General features: G+C 36.2%; 1 protein-coding gene across 3 annotated transcripts in view; it reads right to left on the bottom strand.

The window, feature by feature from the left end:
- DOK6 (docking protein 6) overlaps positions 1–20,861 on the bottom strand; it is a 276,625-nt gene that overhangs the window by 105,188 nt on the left and 150,576 nt on the right. For all 3 annotated transcript variants that reach the window (XR_005627645.1, XR_005627646.1, XM_039711160.1), the window contains exon 5: positions 15,567–15,756. Coding sequence is in view for 1 of the 3 variants with exons in the window: in XM_039711160.1 (XP_039567094.1) it covers positions 15,567–15,756 (190 nt within the window). In the remaining 2 variants the exon portion in view is untranslated. The remainder of the gene's footprint in view (positions 1–15,566; positions 15,757–20,861) is intronic.

Below are 20,861 nucleotides of genomic sequence, written 5' to 3' on the forward strand. Positions count from 1 at the left end.
TCCCAGCTCCAGTTCCTGGAGCACCCCCTGCCCCTCTTTCTTCACTGCCTTTGGTGTCTGCAGGGCTGTATCCCACATATTTTGATTCCTCTCTCTGGCTGCAGTTGCTGTTCTTCAGGGTTTCTTTCCCTGCTTCATAAATACATTATCCCAGAGGGCTACCACTGACAGTGATGGGCTTGGTCTTGGCCAGTAGCAGGTTTGTCTCAGAGCTGCCTGGCACTGGCTCTGTCAGATATGGGGGAAGCTTCTGGCAGCCACCTCTGCAGTCCCCCTGCTACCAAACAAACCCAATACAACCAATACCCAAGACATTGCTCCTAACTACTAGAAGCAATACTTTGGAGTCTAAGAAGTAGAATTCAAATACTTTACCATAACTGCATTTTTTGTCTCTTCCTGCTTTATGGACTACTTTCATAAAACATGACCTAGATATTTTGATGGGGGCAACTGAACTATGCTGTTTGTGCTTCCATCACTTCTAAGTAAGAAATATTCTAAGTTGCACATGCAAATTACCTTCTTGCTTTAGTATTCAGTTCATATTATTTAAGAAATCAGTGCACGTAATTAATGCATATAAAAATATACAAAACAACCCACTTTATGGAGACTTTTGACACTGCAACATTTTCTTTAAAGAAAAAGTCACATTTATTAAAAGCAAAGGGAGGATAATAAAGCCTATTGTTGACATGTTCTTAAATACGCAACACATTTGCATTTTTCACAGTTTATGTAATAGAACAGACATGAAAATGTTGTTAGATAATTAGCTCTGTTAATTGGAAGAACTCAGATTTTGTTGGTAATGATGAAATACTATTTAACACTATTAATTAGTACTGTTTAACTACTGGACAAACATCTATTCTTACCAGCAAAGCAAGAACTCATATATTACTATTATTTTAGTACAGAAGGAGCAGTTATTGTTGGCTGTACAACACACCAATGTAAAACACTGGTGTGATAAAAAGTTTGCAAAGACTACCATAAGCTAAATTTATCTGACTAAACCTTTTCACTCTTCATGGTTTGGCTATTATTTTTTATCTCCCTTTAGAATGAGAAAGATAAAAGTTCCAAGTGCTGGAATTTGGGATCATGTGCAAGTACAGATATTTCTACAGGACTTCTGCAATCCTGTTAAGAGCTATTATTCGCCAACAAAGACAACCCATAACAATAATATTCAGTTTCTTTCTGTGTCTTTAGGAGCAGTACACAGGGGAAACAGCATTTAATCAGCATGAATACTGTTGACTTTGACAAATATAAAATGTTCAATATAAAACCTAAATAAGGCCATTACTGGTTAAAATAAATGATAGTGTAATAGTACAGGAGCCCTGTGGCAGCACATCACTACTTGCTATAAGAAAAGCAATAAAACTTAGTGACCCAAGATCTTTATTTTCTCCCTTTTTATTTTTTTTGGAGCCCTCCAGGACTGTTATCTTCAGGACTATTCCTCGCCCAGGGTGCTGGGGATAGAAATTCTGTCAGATGATACTCCCTAGAGTCTGCATTAATTCCAAACACAATGAGATATAATTCTGAAGTTAACTCAGTTCTCTCTCAGGAAGGAACTGTATTTTTAAGAAGACATTTGCCAACCAACAGATGTTAGAACAGTAACAGCCAAGGATCAAATTTGCATAGGTATATCTGTTAATTTTATTTCATCTTTGAGAAACCTGAGATATTTAGAAGCTGTGACCTTGCACATAATATCTGGAATACCTGATGATGCTCAGCTTTAAGTTAAAAAAGGTAGTCACCTCCAACTTCACCTATTTTGTGATCCTGGGATTCCAATTCTGTAATAATCTCCAGTTTTGCACCTGCACATACCTAAAGGTAGGGTACCAAGAATTTAACATTTGAAATCATCTACAAGTGCATTTGTTCTATAATGTCTCACTGACCTTTCATCTGTGGATTGAGCGGTATTGGAAACAAACTGTTCCTTCCGTGATGCAGGCAGATGCTGTGTTTGTGCCATTTTATTTTGACAGCTAGCATTTAAAGTAGGTATTTCCTCATCAAAGTATATCCACATAAGGAGAGAAAGAAAAATTTCTGGAGGGCTGAACAGGAATGGACTAATGCAATTAATGTTTTTGATTGATGAATAATAGCAGAAAAATAGAAGTCAAAATTATGAAGGAACTAATACAGAGCCATGCTTAGAGCCATAGAAACAGGAAAAAAAGGTGTAGTAGTCACAGGCATAATTTTAACATGCATCCAAAACATCAATTTTCCCAGTTTATGAAGAATGAATGCTGAATTCTCTCATTTCAAAAGTGGGAGACAAAAAGTGTGAAGAAATGATGAAAGAAGGTCCCTGAGCATGTTGAGTTTTTTGAGTACTTCAAAGTAAGCATTTCAAGTGTTCCTCCCACCACTTCCCCATTTAAATGCACCATCAAGAGTGATTTTGGCCATTAAAGCATTTATGGTCAACCATTTCTCTGAAGCTTTCAGCACGTTGTGATTTTATTGTGGTGGGGATTTAAGCACTGCTGTCCTCTCTCAATGTCAGTCCACCTTCAAGGTATGAAAGATACTGCTTTGACCATTGTGGCCATCAAGGAATTTTCAGAAAGTCACATGAAAATATTATGGGCACACATGGCCATCCACTCACCATGCTATGTACACACTAATGAGTAATTACTAATGAGTAATTAATATATGCTAATGGCATCCAAGGACTCATCAACACTAATCTCAGAAGGGATAGGTTGTCAACTTCAACAGCAGCAACCCCAGGGGTAGGCAATAGCACCAGGTATGAGACAAGGCAGGGATTTGGTTAAAAAACCACAAAGTTGTATCTGTCAGCCACTGAATTAGAACTGAAGATCTTGGCTGAAGGCCGTGGTTCCGGCCTGAACTTTACCTAGACATGTACGCTGACACCAGTGGCCAAATAATGCCTTCTGTGGTAAACTGAGTGTGCAATAACATCAAAAAGCAATCACAGAAAACGTACAACCCCCACCACAAGCATTAAAAATTCACTGAACTTGCACCAACTTGCTATGTGTGGTATTTAATTTAGTCAGGAAACATGACTTCACTCCCACTTGCTTTAACTCTTCCTCTTTGACACAAGCCAGGCAGAAGTGAAGTAGACAGATTTTCCCTGTTCTCTCAATTGCAAACAGCAGCAATTCTGTAACGGATCAAACAACTCCCACTGCATTCACCTGGCATCTCTGACTCCAAGTTTGATTGTGTATAAGACATTCTTGTGCTAGTCCTTTCCAGCAGTGGAAAAACTCTCTGTAAGGTTTTCTCATTAGCCTGATAGCTAAAATAAATTTTAGTTTGTGTTAGGTAAGTGGCAGCATGATAACATCTTGAGAATCCTCAAAATATTTCATATCCTCAAAATAGTTATGTAAAATTTCATTCCATAAAAACGGGGACTTCTAAGAATTACACAGGTAAGTGGGAAGGAGAAGGTATAAGTGGATAAAAGAGGTGTAGAAACAAAGAAATAGAAGAAAATAGTCCTGCAAAAGAAAATAATCACAAATAATCACATAGCTTAGATCATAATGGAAAAGGATGGGAAAAGATTATAAAGGGATGGGAAAAAAAAGCACAAAGCATTATTTTCAGTTTATAGTTACATACTTGGCTCCCTACATATTTTCCTATAATACTACATATAATATCTCCTGTCTAAAACTTAATGGGGTGCAATGGCCATTTTCTGATGTTTTGATAAATGTACATTTCCACATTATTAATATCAATCAGTTATGCTGATTAGATTATTTTTGTTGAGTATCTACTATAAGTTCTGTGTGAAACTACTGATGTTGTATTGGCTAAAGACACATTTTATGCTATCTTTAGTGAGAATTTTTCTTGAACTGAAGAGGTTTAAGCAAGAATGGTGAGAACTGTGGTCATTGTATTCACATGCCACCATTTAATATTCCCTCAGACCATCTCTCTGCAGAGCACTGAGATACTATTAATTGACAAGAAATGCACCTTAACAAGTCTGCCAGAAAAGGGGAAAAACAAAGACTGAAAAACAAATTTGGGATAGTATAATCTAAAAGTATGAAATCCATCTTGCCTAGTGCATAAAATTTTTAAGCACAGCATGCTTGCTCTCTGCCCAGGGAACCTGGGGCAAAATGAAAAAAGCAATCATCCTTTGCTGTGAAAAAAGAAATAGTAACAAGCTTCTTTTACACTGGAGTTTACTTGTCTAGTTCAACATTCCAGAGTTTAGGCTTCTACTGCCCTACACTGATTTAGCAATACTTTTATAAGAAATTTATAACATGGAACTGCTCAGAAGACTGCAATGTGCCAGTCCCTTCTGTCTATGATTCTGTATGCCAGGTTTAAAAACCTCATGCACTATAGATGCAATACCTACTGCTTCATCAAAAACTTGTATACAGTTACCCAAACAGAAATCAGTACTGGGGCAAAAGACAAGGGGTAAAAATCCCCGATGTGCAGAATGATACATAATGTATATTCCTCATTCTTATGTAGCAAAAGGTGACCTCGCTTTTCCCAGACACTTGCACAAAAAACCTAGGACATGTTTGTGGCTATTCCACATATGCCATTAAAACCACTTTGAATATCGTTGGTAACACTGGAAAATTCTTTTACAGAATTTCCACATTTTGTCAACCTGGAACATTTGTATACAGGTATTCTTTATATCATAGACAGAATCTTAGTCTCCAGATGAATGCTAATATACATTTTCATTTCTGTATATTGTTATTTCTGCTTTTATTACACTGATGGTCCCTTTTACCAGCTTTTGACACTACTTCCACGTGCATAGAACACTTTTCTTGGCTGTTCTCCATTTCATCTGTGCTTCTAAAGCTGAGAGCTAATCATACTTTTTTTTTTTCCTTCCTCTCTGAGAAATTGGTCTCATGGGCCTTAAAGAAGCATCTGGTAAAAAGAGCAAAGTACCTGTGAAATGAAGTATTTGAGGTTGTTTTGTCAACATCCACTAATGACGAACACTTATCCTGGATGTGTTTACTTTTGCTCATATCTTCCCACTTTCTGATTAGATACTGCTCCTTAAATGATACATGTTTTCAAACCCAGTTACTGTCTGGATTTTTTTAAGGAAGTCTCTCCCTATCAAGTTCTGTTTTACCAGCCCATTTGTATTTAAGTACCACACTCCTATTTCCTATTCCACGTGCTTAGCCCATTCTGTTGTGCCACCCCCACAAACTTTCCCTTCCATTTTCAGCGTCTCCTAGTCCCAGCAAGCTGGTCCACTGGCTGTTTTGTGCTGCAAACCATCTTCAGCATACTCCTGCCTGGGTCCTCTTCAAAGGTTGTTTTGGGTTGTTGCTGCTGCTCTTTGTTCTCTGGTGGCAGCACTCTTAGATGAGCAGAGATACACATAATCCAGCCTTCCTATCATTAAATAAAGGGTTGGCACCCTCATCTGAAAGAACCTCAGGGTTTTCCAGGGAATTGTCCCCAAAACTATAGAGTTTTCTGCCCTTTATCCCATTCCTGACCCTAAATGATACTTAGGGTAAGACAGTTTCAAATGTTTTTGAGTTTTTAAGCATTGCATACTAATAAATGCAATAAGTGATGATAATTTCTATTTACCTTTATAATCAAACTAGTGAAATTTAAGCTATTTCAGGTAAATAAAATCCCTTTTGTCATTCATCTCAAAATGCTGTTTTCAGAAAATGTATCTGGAACCATTTAAACTATCATTTTAAAGAGGGGATATTTTTCAAGTTGGACAGAGAATTATTAAAAAAAATAGTAAGGAAATGTGAAAATCTGCTTAGATATACTGGTTCAAGCAAGCCATGCGAATACAATGTTATATTTGACTTTTTGGCCACTGACAGGATAATCAAGTAGATGAAAGATTACAGTGAATTATAGCACTGACTGAGTTTTCTTCCAAAAAGTCAGAAAGATCAAACGATGTTTGGAGCAGCCAAGATTGAGAGATTCCATTAGATGCTGCTTCTCCCTCCCCTCTTTCTAATAAGATGGAAGCTTTTTAGAAAATATGTGACAAATGACCACTCACAGCAGAAATAAATCACAGACCACAGAGTACAGAATTATTAATAGTGCAATAATAGTAATAACTTACTGTGATAGCAAAGAAGTACCATTAAGAGGGACACAGCAGCTAATAGCATTTCCTCTACAGGGGCTAAGGGGCAAACCTTCCTTTGGTACCTTATAAATAAGTGGAAGATTAAAGGAGCCAGTGGGACCAAACAGCCTGATTTTTCCAGAATGCTACTGAATAGGTAGTGCCTGTAAAGTGCTCTCCATCTCCCCTATGTGACAATATTTTAATAGTTCTTTAGTTAATTTAAATTAGAGTGAGAGGACATTTAGTTGCAGTAAAAGACTTGAGGGGGTATAAAATATGGTAATGCTAGGAGGGCTGTGACATGGTTTTCAATTATTAGCCTTGTTTTCTCCTCAGCAAAGTGCTGTGTGAAAAAAACCCTTGAAATTTAGCACATGGATTTGTATTCAGGCACTATGTAAAAAACGAAAACAATTAATCATGAATGGTAAATTAGATAGTTCTTTCAGGTCTTCATATTTAGTTATATACATATTTTGGGAAGAAAACATTTATATTACTTTACATATGTAATTAAAATCATTGTGTGTGTGTGTGTGTGTGTATTTGTCTTAGTAGTAAAAGTTCACAAAAAGTAACTTCGATTTCACTAATGGTGAAGATGTTGGGAAGTTGTGAAGAATATATATTATCAGAATTATTTACCATGTTTTCAAGGTTTTAACGAAAACAGCATAGTTATTCACCAGTTCAAGAAAATTATCTGCTTTGCAAACTAATGTTTCCATTTGTACTTTTTTTCAATGTTATTGTCTTGGTTTTAATAATCAATAGCTTTTTATGGAAGAGCAGATTTTTTCTATTCAATGACATAATGAATGAAATTAATAATTAATTAATCAATAGATGGAAATATTATTTCCATTATTATTGATTGGTTTTGAAAGCAAAAAATGTAAGAAAACCTGCACCAATTTAAAAAAAAAGTTAGTAACCTCCACAGTTACTTATACATTCTAATGCAGCCTGGGGTCCCATTAGATCACATATACCATAAGTATGTTGGGAAATGTGTGTATATATAACTTACATACATCTAAAGCTCTTGTTGTTAAGGACATTCAACTTGCTAATGAAAAGTTAGCATACAGCTACTGAAAAAAAGTGTCACCATGGAAATTTCTAAGCTAGAATTTCTGCTCTCACACAACTACTACGTCCAGAACACAGAAGTATTTCTGGAACTGCTATCCATCTGTGACTGACAGTAATGGCCAAAAACACTCTACTGACCTCTTTTGGAAGCAAAGAAGTTATTGGGTACCCACATTTTCCAGAAATGCATCTTAATAAAGCAAAACAAAAAGATGCCAGTAGGTATTTTATAGAATCATAGAATATGCTGAGTTGGGAGGGATCCATCAGGATCATAGAGTCCATCTGCTGGCCCTGCACAGGACTCACCATGTGCCTGAGAGCACTATCCAAACTCTTGAACTCTGTCAGGCTTGATGCTGTGACCACTTCCCTGGGGAGCCTGTTCCAGCACCCTCAAGGTGAAAATCCTTTTCCTGATATCTAACCTAATCCTCTCCTGACTCAGTTTCATTCTGTTTCTTTGAGTCCTGTCACTGGTGATGAGAGTGATCAGCACCTGTCCCTTCCCATTGTGAGGATGTTGAAGACTGCAAGGAGGTCTCCCTTCAGTTTCCTCAAGGCTGAACAGACCAAGTGGTCTCAGCTTTTACTTATAAGTGAGTTTATAATTTCTGAGAACAATGAATCAACACTGCCTGAAAGAACAAGGGGAATAAGGCAAATATTTGGCAACAGCTTGCAAAACCAGCATGCTAAAGCAGCTTTCTCAGTTCAAGAGTAGTGAACAGCAGTCAAGCTACACTCAACATGATTTCATTGTAATGAAGACTCAACCCTGAGAGAAGAATAAAACTTCCATTGCAATTGCTTTTGCATCTGACATACAAGAGAAAACTGCTCAACACTAAAATGACCTTTTGAATAAACCTACATGCCAGAAGAGGAACCAGAGCTCCTGACAAGCAAGAAGGCCATAAATGCATAAAACCGTGCCCCTTTATGCTTCTGCAATGTTCCTGTGCATGTGCAAGCAGGGGTTTGCACAGGTTCCTACATATTCATGAATGAGGCTCTTTTGTTGTGCAAATTCCAACTTTTGCATTTTGATTACTTCCTTCCATGTTTGTACAGTACACAGCCCTAGCATAATGGATATTTCAAACCTCCTCCTCCACTGATGATCCTACATTCATAAGCTTTGGAGAAAAGAAGGATTTATTTGTGCTTAGCATTCTTACTGGCTACATGGTTCTCTGTGCAAAACCCTTCTGGATTGCCCTTTGTGAAGCATTTAACACTCTTCCACTGTCTGTATAGATAATTAGGTGTCAAGTTTCAGCATTTTTAATTAGCTCATGTAAATAGCCTTGCTGGGGGAGAGATGCAACAGCATTTCAGTGCTAAAACAAACACTTTTATTGTAAATGGTATCTATATATTAAATTAAGAACATTACAAAATTTATTACTATTTTGTATTTAAAAGCTTTAGAGTTTTGACTTTTTTTTTTTTTTTACTACCTTGTTTTGAGTTTCAAATCTGAGTTATTTTTGCCCTCCTGTATTTTCTGGTAAGAAGTTAAGGGTTATTATGCCTCTTGGAGATAAAAGGACCTGCTGCTGGGATGTTTCAAGTTATCCAGACCTGCCATATGAGATTAATTATTGCTGTTGCTGACTGTGTAATTCAAAGGTTAAAATGCAGAGTCGAAACAATAAGTGAATCCTAATGTGATTAAGAATGTATGAATTATTTTGTCTGCTTCTTCTGCACTCATACATTACATAGCAATAACCTTGTTAGCCAGATTCAGCTTCAGGAATATTAATCCAACAATGCATGCCTACAGGATAGCATAGCTTTTGGGTTCACACATGGATGTAGAACCTCCTGAAAGCTAAATGGTGGCTGGTCTCAAAACATTTTCAAACAAGCCCTAATTTGACTATGGGGTGACTGTGTTATGAAGGGAGAAAGCAAATTAGGCTTCAGCTGAAAGGTACAACTCATGTTATGCCAAGATCATAGGAGGAACTTAACATGCTGTGTGCTAATACTCTAGTCAAACAAAACACCATTCTTATTGATTCCATTAAAAAGCTTTGCAGCATTTCAAATAAACAAATAATATTGGACAGCTGGTGATGACTTGACAACTCACACTGATCCTTCTGTGATCTGTAAATATAACCCACTTCTACAGACACCTCAGAGATGATGGCTTTCCTTCTGAGATGCGTATCTGCTGTGTTCACTGAACAAATTTTGGGTGATTGTTTTTCTAACTGCATGTCTCATTCAGTACAACTTCATAAGGAAATTGCTTGGGCAGTGCTGAATTAATTAGCTAGTGATGTTCTCATTGCTATCAATTTAGTATTTATAAATTTATTCATTATTATGCTACACAATGTCATCTATGAAGCTTGGTGCTCTGTCCTAAGAGTCGCTGACTTTTCAATCTATTTCTGTTAAAATTAAAAAAGGGAATTTTCTCAAAATAGTTCTTTTTAGGATGTCATTGTTTTTCTCGTAAAAATTAGCTTTCACAATGAAGTGAAATGGCTCAGGCATTCTTTGTCAGCTGGAGAAAATCTTTTGTAGGTTTGTATATCATGAGCAAATTTTCAATCAAAGGGTTTAGAAAAAGCAGAATGCTTTAGAAGGTACAATGCAACCCTTTCTTCTCTCTGCTTCCCATGGTCAATTATATGATGAAGAATTTCATTGCTATGTGAGTTTTGGTGGAACTTGCTCTGACTTATCAATGCTACAGCAGTCTGAGAGGAGCCTTGGCAGAGAGAAAATGCAATGAGCAGTTTATAAATCACTTACAATATTACCTTCTGGTACCTTCGATTAGGTACCATGATCAAAGCCAGAATTAGAGTCCTGTAGATGAGTTAAACACTCAACTCCTCTTTAAGTAGGGTTTAAGTGAATCAAATGACTAACATAGAACTTATTCCAGGTCAGGAATTTGGCAAGAGGCAAACTGAGAGCTGGAATGGAAAAAAGTAGGAATGGAACTACAATTACAACATATTACAGTATAACCTTGGCACTGCTAAGTAACAGGAACTAATGAAACCTTTTCAGTGCTAAGAAATGCCACTTTCCCTAAAATTAGAGCTGCGTCATTACTGAGAAAAAAGCTATGGTAGGATATATAAAAGAGATTAATGTTTCTTTTTCAAGAAAGATTTTATTTTCAGATTTTAGAGATATATGCCACTTGTGGAAAGGATATGAGAAAGAAGTGAAGGGACCATGAGGAAACATAAAACCACAGAAAATTTATATCGTGGGTAATTTGGCTTTTTGAAAATATCACAAAGGTGTAAAAGAAGGAAAAGATCGTAGCAAACTTAACTATTTAAAGTCTGGGATAGTGAGAGCCCTGAGCTAACGTTTATGCGAAAGGATAAATGATCTACTGAAGCTGCACAAGTGCTCATACTGCTACTCAACCCAAAATGACTCACAAATTCTATCACAAGCTTATGATTTTTAATGATATTTAGAATGATTTAAAATACATTATTTATAATTCTATCATAAACCCATGATAGATAAACTCAACCCACTATTTAGACAATCCACCAGCAATCAGGAATTGCAGGCTTGTCTTCAGGGAGGCACAGACATGTGCAACAGTGTATGAAGTCCCATGACTGCAGTCTCACAAGGCACATGCATAAGGGGCCTCCTCCCACATAAGCAAAAAAGAGCAGGTTCCCTGTGACTGAGCTTTAAGGGTTAATAGACTAATACATTTCATATTAACACCAAAAATCACCACAGAGGACTAACAGACAAATGAAACATTTCAGTCAGATGTAGTGCCTGAAGCAAACAGTGAACTCTCTGCTTCAGATAACCCTAGCATCTGTGTATGTACCACAGAGAAAATGAATATATCAGTCTTGGGAAAAAAAAATCTGAGAAATTCTCATGTTACCACAGTGTAATGCTTGAGCTTAATATTTTTCCTAACCAAAGAAACAGATTCCAGATCTTAGAAGTGATAGAGAAGACCATATTTCATTAAATTTTCTCTGATGAACAAAAAAAAAGTAAATCAAAGGCAAATAAAGAAGGAATAGTTTAGTGTGGTTCAATGAGTCTCTTTGAATGCACAGCATGAATTACTTGGAAATACTTGAAATTGTTTAAATTTCAACATCTTGTCTACAAAGTAAAAGAAAATGTATTTCAGAAAAAGGAGTATGTAATAGATTTGTGGCTCCTTCTGCTCTCAAAAATCCAAGAAAAACCTTCTGCCTCAAAGTCTCTGCTGGAAACTCACAAAATTTGACAAATTTTGGCTGGAGCTTCCACAGCCCATGCCCTCATTTTTTCACCATGTTTAACTTCAGCTTTTTCTTTTTTTTATACTTCTGGCCAGTTAATACACTTGACCAGACAGCTTCCATACATAGAAAATAATGTAAAAGACAAAATTACAGTAAATTGAAAGAAAAAACATTTCAAAATGAACAAGGAGTCCATATGTGCTTAATTTTCTCTGTGTCTCAATTCTGAATTCTTAGGAGGTCCTAAAATGCTCCTAAAAAGATGCCTCAGACAGTTTGTTTTGCTAAAAGCAAAGCTTGGACAATTGCTTTTTGTAGTTACTAGAGAGTGGAATTTAAACATTGCTTATGGCCTTTACTATGGTAAGGACGTTTGGTTTTTTTTTTTAATTTTTATAATGGTTGGTTGACAACATCAGCAAAATGAATCCTGTAACTTCGACAAGAGACTGAAAAGGATGCCTTACACCTGATGAGGACTATGAAATGTTTCACCTGTAGCTGTTTTACTTTTCTGGCCCATTTCTTAAATTGCATGTACTTAATGCAATCCCCTGCAAATTAAGAGCAACTTCATCTGGACAGTTAGGGAGGGCAGCTCTGTAAGGACACACCTCCTGTTTCAGAGGCTTAAAATCAGAGACAATCAAAGACTAATTTAGCCCATGTACATGGAGCAGCACTTCTAAAAGTTTGAAGAGAAGTAAGTCCTCCCAGGCAGGTAAACTCCACAGCGCCTCCAATGTATCCAATATCCAAAAAAGGAGAATGAGGCGTCTGAACACATTATATACATCCATAAACTAAGGAAATCCTGTGAATCATTGATGATTAAACACTGAAACTCCTGTTGTGGTTTAATCCCAGCTGTCAACAAAGTATCACACAACCATTTTCTCACTCCCCCACGGGGATGGGGGAGAGAATCAGCAGGGTAAAAGTGAGGAAAGACAGTGGAGTAGGTAAAGTAGAAGCCTTGTGCACATGTAAAATGTCACAAGGAATTAATTCACCATTCCCCATGTTCAGACAGGTGTTCAACCATTCCCAGGAAAACTTCTCTCAAGCACACAAAACAATGACTTGGGAAGACAAATGCCATCACTCCAAATGTCTCTCCCATTCCTTCTCATTCCCCTGCTGTATACGCTCAGCACGATGCCATAGGGTATAGGATTGTGCCTTTGGTCACTTGGGTCAGCTGTCCCAGCTGTGTCCCCTCCCAACTCCTCGTGCACCCCCAGCCTGGTGGGGTGGGGTGAGGAGCAGAAAAGTCCTTCACTCTGTGTAAACTCTGCTCAAACTCTGATCAACAATAACTGAAACATCCCTGGGTTACAAACCTGTGTTCAGCACAAATCCCAAACTCAGCCCCATACCAGCTGCTGTGAAGAAAATTAATCTTCCAAAACCAGCACAACTCCCAGATCCAGAACAAGACTGGTTAGTTGGAAAGCCTAGATGTTAAAAACATAAAAGCTATGCTCTACCTCATGTGCTCTGATCCATTTACTGTGTTAGATAAACAGCATTAATCCACACAAAGCTATTGTGGTGCCTAATGGAGTTGTGAATGACTGTCTTCTGATAGGTGAAGAGATTTCATGGGATTAGCCCTAATCAGGTACTTTAGGTAATGAGAATCTCTCCATCCAGCATTGAACAAAGCCACACAAAATGGTTCTTTCCCCATATCTCAGCAGGGTTTGAATAGACAAAAACACAGATTAAGGTAATGTCTGAGCAAGGAATACTTCCTTTCATTGGTTCAATAAATAATAAAAAAAATAAGGACAAGTCTAACGTCATAGATAGAGCAAAGACACATTTACTCCAATTCATTGCAAAGCTAAACAGAAAAATCTGGCAGATTAAAAGAATCTGAGTTAATTCCTCCCATATTTTAGACATTCTTCAAATTGTGTAGTCACTGCATTTCATTAGACAAGTGAGCAGTTCAGTTTTATACATCTACGTTCATATTTCATTTAAATGAAAAGCAATATATTTATTAAAGGTAAATTCGTAAAAAAGCTTAATTCTGGTCAATTTATTTAACATAGTATCTCTTTGTGAATATGTCAATTTATATTATTGAAAGGATTAATTTTTTTAAACAAAGTAATACCAAAACTCAGGATGTAATATAAATATATAAAACTGAGCTTCAAATGTTCATGCAAACCACATACACATATAATGGATATCTGCTAAAACACACTAAAACATAATAACCTATTCAAAAATATTTCCTTTAAAGCAATTGCCTACATTTAATATTTAAGCCTTAGGGAAAAATTAAAGCAACAACACTTTTACTGCACAACATTCTCATAAAACATGGATGAGTGCTTCACTTCTGATAAAACAACATGCATCAGGAATTTATTGTATTAAGGTACTAGCAGATCAGGGGACAAAGCAAATCATGTTGAGAAAGATGAGAAAGATGATTTGTTGATTAAAAAATAAAATAAAACCCCAAACAAATCAACAACAGATTTTAAAATGAGTGCTATTATTGCCCTACATAACCTTCAGATGTTATTGAAAATACCAACTTTTCTCTAGCTCTATTTTTTACCTCTATGCATTTTCAAATCAGATAAGTACTCCCAAGCAAGCAAAAAGGGAGGAATCAGATCAAAGACAATATAGCATGACAGATAAAGGCAGAGCTATCTGATAATAATAAAACACAGGAAAACAATCCACTTTTCATCAGGTCATATGGTTCATGGGCTGTAGGAGCAGATGATATTCAGATACTAGCATGGAATTATAATACTGTAGGAGGCTTGAAATGGAATTAAAATACTGTAGGAGGCTTGAAATGCTAATTCATGCTAAAACTGTATATTTGAATAAGCCCCTCAGCTTAATCATTGAAATCAAGTTGAAACATGGGTCAGCTTTCGCTATTTAAACAAAATATTAAATGAAAAACTCCAGTGATGTCTTCATGTGAACTCATCACAGAAAACTAACACAGAATCAAAATGGTCTTGTGACAGCATTCTGGATATACAAATTACTGGTAAAATGGTAACTCTCAGCTATAGAAATGGCAGAGGAATTTTGGCCACTATCCCCTTAGACAGTAGGGTCCATGTGATCCATGGTTTTGTTTCTGATCACAAACTGAACTTTTGTGAATATTTGTTATTTGTATTGAATAAGTAAACATCAAAATGCATATAAAGATTTTTTTAGTGAGACAGTGTGTCTAACCCAGGAGTGTAGAGATACCTGTAATTTCACAGATTGTTTCAGAATATTCAAGCTCCTCATAAAGGAGTATGATGACCCATAAAAAAACCCAAACCAAACCATAAAAAAAATAGTCTAGAACCATAAAATACAAGTTGAAACACCATCAGAGGGAGAGTTAAACGCAGAATTATTTTTGTGCAGAAATGCAGAAAAGGCAGTGAACCTAATGGCAAGATATGAAATGTATTAAAGAGAGACAAAACAGAGCTCTATGGAAATTTAAAACTGATCTGAAGATGGAAATGGCAATGAGGATTAAAGCTGCAGGCAGGAAAAAGAGCTAGCCTTTTTATGGGTTCACAGTGTTCTCTGTATTCCTGCTTGCAATTATACTCTAGGGTGGCAATCAGTCATCAGGAGCATCCAAAAAGTGTAATATCCACTGTAATGGAAGTTATTCCATTCATACTTGCATGATGAGCCATTTCCATGATCCAGAATTAATTTCTTCTACATCAAAAGTACTCAAATCATACCACACTAGTGTTTAAGCACAGTGATACTCATAAACCTTAAGAATGACATTTCAATCACAGTTAAATAAAAGTCAGAGGGAGCTTAAGCTCATTTTTAATATGAGACATATTAACATTTATTTCAAACACTGGCCTGGACATATTGAAAAGTAAAATTCAGCAAAGGGAAGTCTATGGAGAGGTCATGTATTCTGTCTTGCTTCATAAGGAGAGGCATATCTAACTTATCAGACTGCTTATTTAAAAAAACACAACATTGTTAATTTATTCCTTTTTTTGCATTTCCTTAGCTCTTACCTTCCAGACTCAAATGTAAACCACGTTGAGTCACGTCCATATCTCCTCAAAGAGCTCAGAGGCCACATGACCAGCTTGACCTTGGCATTGTGGATGTCCCAGAGATAGATGTTTTCATGAGTGATCTGCATTGTACATTCCCCATAGATATCTAAATTTGGTGTAGGCATAAGGTATACATTGAATCGTTCTGAAAAAAACACAAAGTAAGACATCATAGGTTAAAGTAAGATTTTATACTGGGAAAAAAACAGTGAAATAAAGTCTTTAGTTCTGATGATCCAGAAATCAAAGCCAAAAAATCTGGTTTTAACAGAGGTGAGGATCCACTGAGATACTGAAGCAGTCCTGCTAGTGTGTAAGAGAGGAGTAAGAGGAGAATCATCCTCATTTTGTTTCCCTTATAAATGATGCATCAGTGTGAAACATCTTTCACAGATTATCTGCATAGTCCTTTCAGACATATGTTCCCAGCAACTTTACTGAAGTCCTTTTTTACCCTGACATTAAGGTCCATGACTCTTTAAAAATCAAAATCCTCAATGATGAGAACTCTGACAAAGACTCCTCTCTCAAAGAACAGAACTGAAGTTATCCTGGCAAAATATGTATGTGCAGCCGTTGCCTTTTAGAAAAGCTGTCCTTGAAATTACAAATCCAAGTTTACTGCTTGAAGCTTGTAAATAATTACTTTCCTTGCATTCAGTTTCTGTTTATTTGCCAAAGTAATTCATATTTTCAAAATTAATAACTATTTTAATCATCTCTTGCTTTCTTGAAACATCTGATTCAACATGATATATTATTATGGTCATGACATCAATCACTATCAGCTGCACTTTGCTTGCAAAGTGCACTTATTGCAGTAGGAGGTCAAGGGCATTAATAATTCTCTAAAGTGCCTGGATTGCATGGGTTTTAATAAGCAATGCAAAAAAAAAAAAATCATAAAAAAAAGGAAAAAAAGGAAAAAAAGGAAAAAAAAAGGAAAAAACCAAGGTGATGTAAACCACCATTAACTCATATGAAAGGAAGTAAACATTATTAGGAAGAGAAATTTAAATAAAAATGTAATTTTATTTTATAAATAACTTATGTTTTTATGAGTTGCTTCTAAAAAGATTGAAAAACTCAGTTAAATTTCTGGTTGTACAGTTGGAAGTGCCAGCCTATATTTTAACATTACATGCATTGCAATATTAGTGCTTAATAGCATCATATGGGAGAGTGCAGTACATTCACAACTTTCCTGTCACAGTTTCTTTTCATCTTTGAAATGGGTAAAAATGCAAAATGTCAATTCTACTGCCTGAAGGTGTTGACAGAAACGGTAAGAACAATTCAAAGCATCAGCATGAGCAATGCTTATTCAATAACAATATTTGGAAAATGTTCCTTAGAGGGACAACTGATAGGAAAATTGCCTCCAATTATTTGATAAAGTGAAAAGGGTTAAAGGGTAAAAAGGGTGGATTAGATATTTTTAATCTACCATTGGAACTGAATTGTCTCACAGTATCCTCTCAAAAATTAGGAAGGAATTTAAATTTAAGTGAGAGAAATTTACTGCAACACTCAAAATGAGCTTCCCGTTCTGTTTGAAATTCATTATTATAGGCATTGTGTCTCTAATTTTTAAACATTTGATATATACATATGTTTTTGACAAAACAGTAAAATATTGCAAATCAGTTAATATAAAATATGTTATGAGTGTGTGTGATTTTGCGTGTGTATGAATAAAGTGGCAAAAGTTTGAGGAATTAGAGAAAGCAAGGAACTGCTGGCTGAGCAATAAAAATTGCTGCATAGCTATAAGTAAACTTGCCATCCCCAATGTTGTTCTGTTTCAGTCAATTTAATTTTGTCCTATTAATGGCTCCTCAATTTATTCATTTAGTCACAACCTCTTCTCCCAGGCCCAAGTTCTCATTAGTCACACTAATGGGTTTTAGCCCTGGAAGTTTAATTTTATGACCAGGATCCCATGTGTGAAACCCCAGACATTTTGTGAAAGTCTTGTGACACACAGCACAGGTAGATTAGCAGAGGCTGTTGAGATCCCTGAGGAGAATTTCCCCTAATGCTCAGAGAAGTGTATGGGGCAGGGGTGTAATGTAATGCCTACTAAACTAAATGGAAAGACTCACACTTGGGAGTAATGGGTCAAAGACTGCATTGGGAAGGGAATGGTGGTGAACAAGATAGCTTTCACTTTCACTTTGCACTGCAATTATATATATATATATATATCTGTGTGTATATGTATATGTATACGTATACACATCCTTTCAGTATCCATATGTCATTGGGATCATCACGCAGAAATTCCTTGCAGCTCTGCAGGTGTACTTTTATCATGTATTAGCTCCAGCTTTGCATTGCTGTGCTGTCAACTATTGCCACTTCCCTCATCTATTTGAAAGCAAGATGCAGTAACTGGCCTGTCAGCTCTTTCTCTCTTGCATGACACGAAATAACACACTGTATCTATGGGGGATGGGTTTACTATGTGAGAATGAAAATCTTTCCCCATCTTCACTGACAGAATGCCTCAGACAGCAGAGAAAATGAAAAGGTACAATTATTTTTTGAAGTTAACATTAAGCTGCTGTGTGGAAGGCACAAAATACTTCAACTTGCTTTAGATGTTACCAGGTTAGCCATGAAATGCTCAACTTCTCTGATGTGTTTGAGGATATTATTGCATGAAGGGCATCCAGGACATATGGTATCCTCAAACTGTCAGGAGACATTTGCTGACTTTGCATGGGAGGTCAGTGTCTAAGGTGAGATGTCAGGGATTAAAGGAAGTATGTCTGATTAAAGTGAACATCAGCTCCAGGGCAAAACGTAGCACCCTTGGAACTGAATCAAATTGGCAAGAAAAACAAGCGTACAAACATATGTGCTGGAGAAGATTGAGGATAGATAGATTTGCTTTTGGAACAAAACCTACACTTTTGAATAACGGGCAGCTGAGGACATGGAAAGGTGTAGATACTATTAAATTGTTTTATTAATTAACATGCAGGGTCAAATTTTTCCATTTCAGAAAATATTTGAGCAGGTGTCTAGTTAATGGTAATACAGTCATTCCATCTTTAGTGGCATGTTTTGCCCTTAAACTTATCCAGGCAAAAACAAACATCCATCATAGGCCAGATTTGGAAGTTCCAGCTGAATTTTGACACCAAATCTTCTGAAAGACATTGAATAGGTTATTTTGCTTCTCTTTGTTTCAGATATCATCTGCATATGAGTAGGATGAGATCATAACAGTCCATTGGTCAGTAAAACTAACCATATAGAAGTTAATAAGGGACCCAGAAAGCAGGGAGATGGAAGAAAGCAAACAAGTAGATGCAATATTGTTGGACAAAATAAGACTGGGACTGAACAGGCACAGTTCCTCAGCACCCAGGATTCCTATTCCTATCACCCTTCTCTAAACAGGTGAGAGCAAAGTTCAGGGAATAGGGGAGCCAGGATGAGAAACAAATGTTGATATATTGCTACGCTTATTATTTCACTCAATGTGACTGCTCTTTCCCATCTCCTTGAATAAGCAGAGCAATGCTTCATCATACACTTAGTGCATGTAAAGGTGTTTAGCATTTGGGCTTTGGCAAGAATACGACATTTAATAATGCTTTCCAGGGCATAGGAGCATAAGAGTCTTTATGAAAATGAGCATATTGACTGAGACAGAGACTTGGCAGCAACTCCAAAATGCTCTCGGCCTTCCAGCTGTACTGGGGGGAGCAAAATCATGGGAGCCCAGTGATCCTGATGCTGCCATTTTATCACTGGATTCCTTTGGTTAAATCATCCCAGCTGGAAAACCAACCAGATGACATTGCAATCTTGCAATCCAGATGCTCGGTTTCATTTCAGCTTTAATGATGGGTAAAAAATTACTTATAGAAGGTGACAGCCAAGTTGGTGGCACCTACATAAATAAGTAGAGGATTTGAAAGCAAATATTCTATTTATATGCAAAAGAAACTCCTCCATCTGTGAAAGTTCTGCTGCTGACCAACTGTGGCTAATTTTCAGGTGAAAAGAGAGCTTGAAGTCTGGAAGGTGTAGCATTTTGTGTTTATTCATATCTCAGGACTATTAGAATGCTTTCCTTCTGCTGTATGCAGTGAGGAACCAGGATTTCAGAAGAATTTTTTTTTTCCTTTGCTTATAAATATTCTGCTTTGCATTCATTAAAAATGTAAGCATCTCAATAAAAATATAAAGGTAGGTAAATATTTCAAATTGTTTCAGTGGTAAGTAGTAAGGTAGAGAAGAATCTGAAGTCTCACTGGATTAACATTAAAACTGTAAACAACTTCCTTTTCTGAATAAAATTGTCTGTGTTTCATTGATTTAAAAAAAATCCAACAAACAAACCTATTGTATAAAAATGGATTAAGGATAAGAGAAGATGAATAAAAAACCATGCAAAGTGCTTTTATGTATTAAATTATAGATATCCTACAGACCCTAGAAAATGCCCTAAAACAAGTCAGCTCTGTGAATGTAATTACAAAGTCTCTATGCTTTGGCTGTCGTTTGTAATCTCAATATGTAGCACAAAGAAATGCCTCATAATCCTCTTCTGAGGATTCAAGGACGTTGTTCACTATGAAAAGCTACATTTTTACTAACAAGAATTAATGAGTTTCTTGCAATTAAAATCCAGGAAGCAAGACTGCTGCTCCTGTGGAAAATTTTTAAATAAAAAAGGAAGGTAAAACCAATGAAAGAACAAAAACCTTACAAAGGAAGTAATTTTATGAAATACCAATTTAAATATTAGGCAGGGAGAAAAGCAAAAATTCAATTATCTTTCAAACTTCTCCAGACTTTGAAAATAAAAAATAGGTTTATCATGGAGTATTTTTTTTTAAATAAAGCCTCAAAACACGTAATTAAAAAGCCTCATATTGATATCACAGGACTGAGTTAGGAGTAAATAAGATATAGCAGCAAAGGATGGATATGGCCTTTTCTTCAGTTTAGAAATTTGCATTTTAACATTTGCCCATTTTCTTCAAGTTTTACATCAAGTTTACAAGTAAAGTTTAATAGAAAATGGTTTAGTACAAGAAAATTTTAATAGAAAATTATTTAGTACAAGTATTCAACTGTTTCAGTGCTATTATTTACTATTTAAAACTGATAGAAATAGAACCTTTACCAAACAGATGCACCTGCTCCTAAAAAGTAAATTGATTAATAGTCTACACATAATGCTTTTTAAACAAATGTTATCTTGAATATTCTGATTTCCTTTTTACA

The sequence above is a fragment of the Passer montanus genome, unplaced genomic scaffold, assembly GCF_014805655.1.
Source record: "Passer montanus isolate IOZ18808 unplaced genomic scaffold, ASM1480565v1 scaffold24, whole genome shotgun sequence".
NCBI classification, from domain to species: domain Eukaryota; kingdom Metazoa; phylum Chordata; class Aves; order Passeriformes; family Passeridae; genus Passer; species Passer montanus.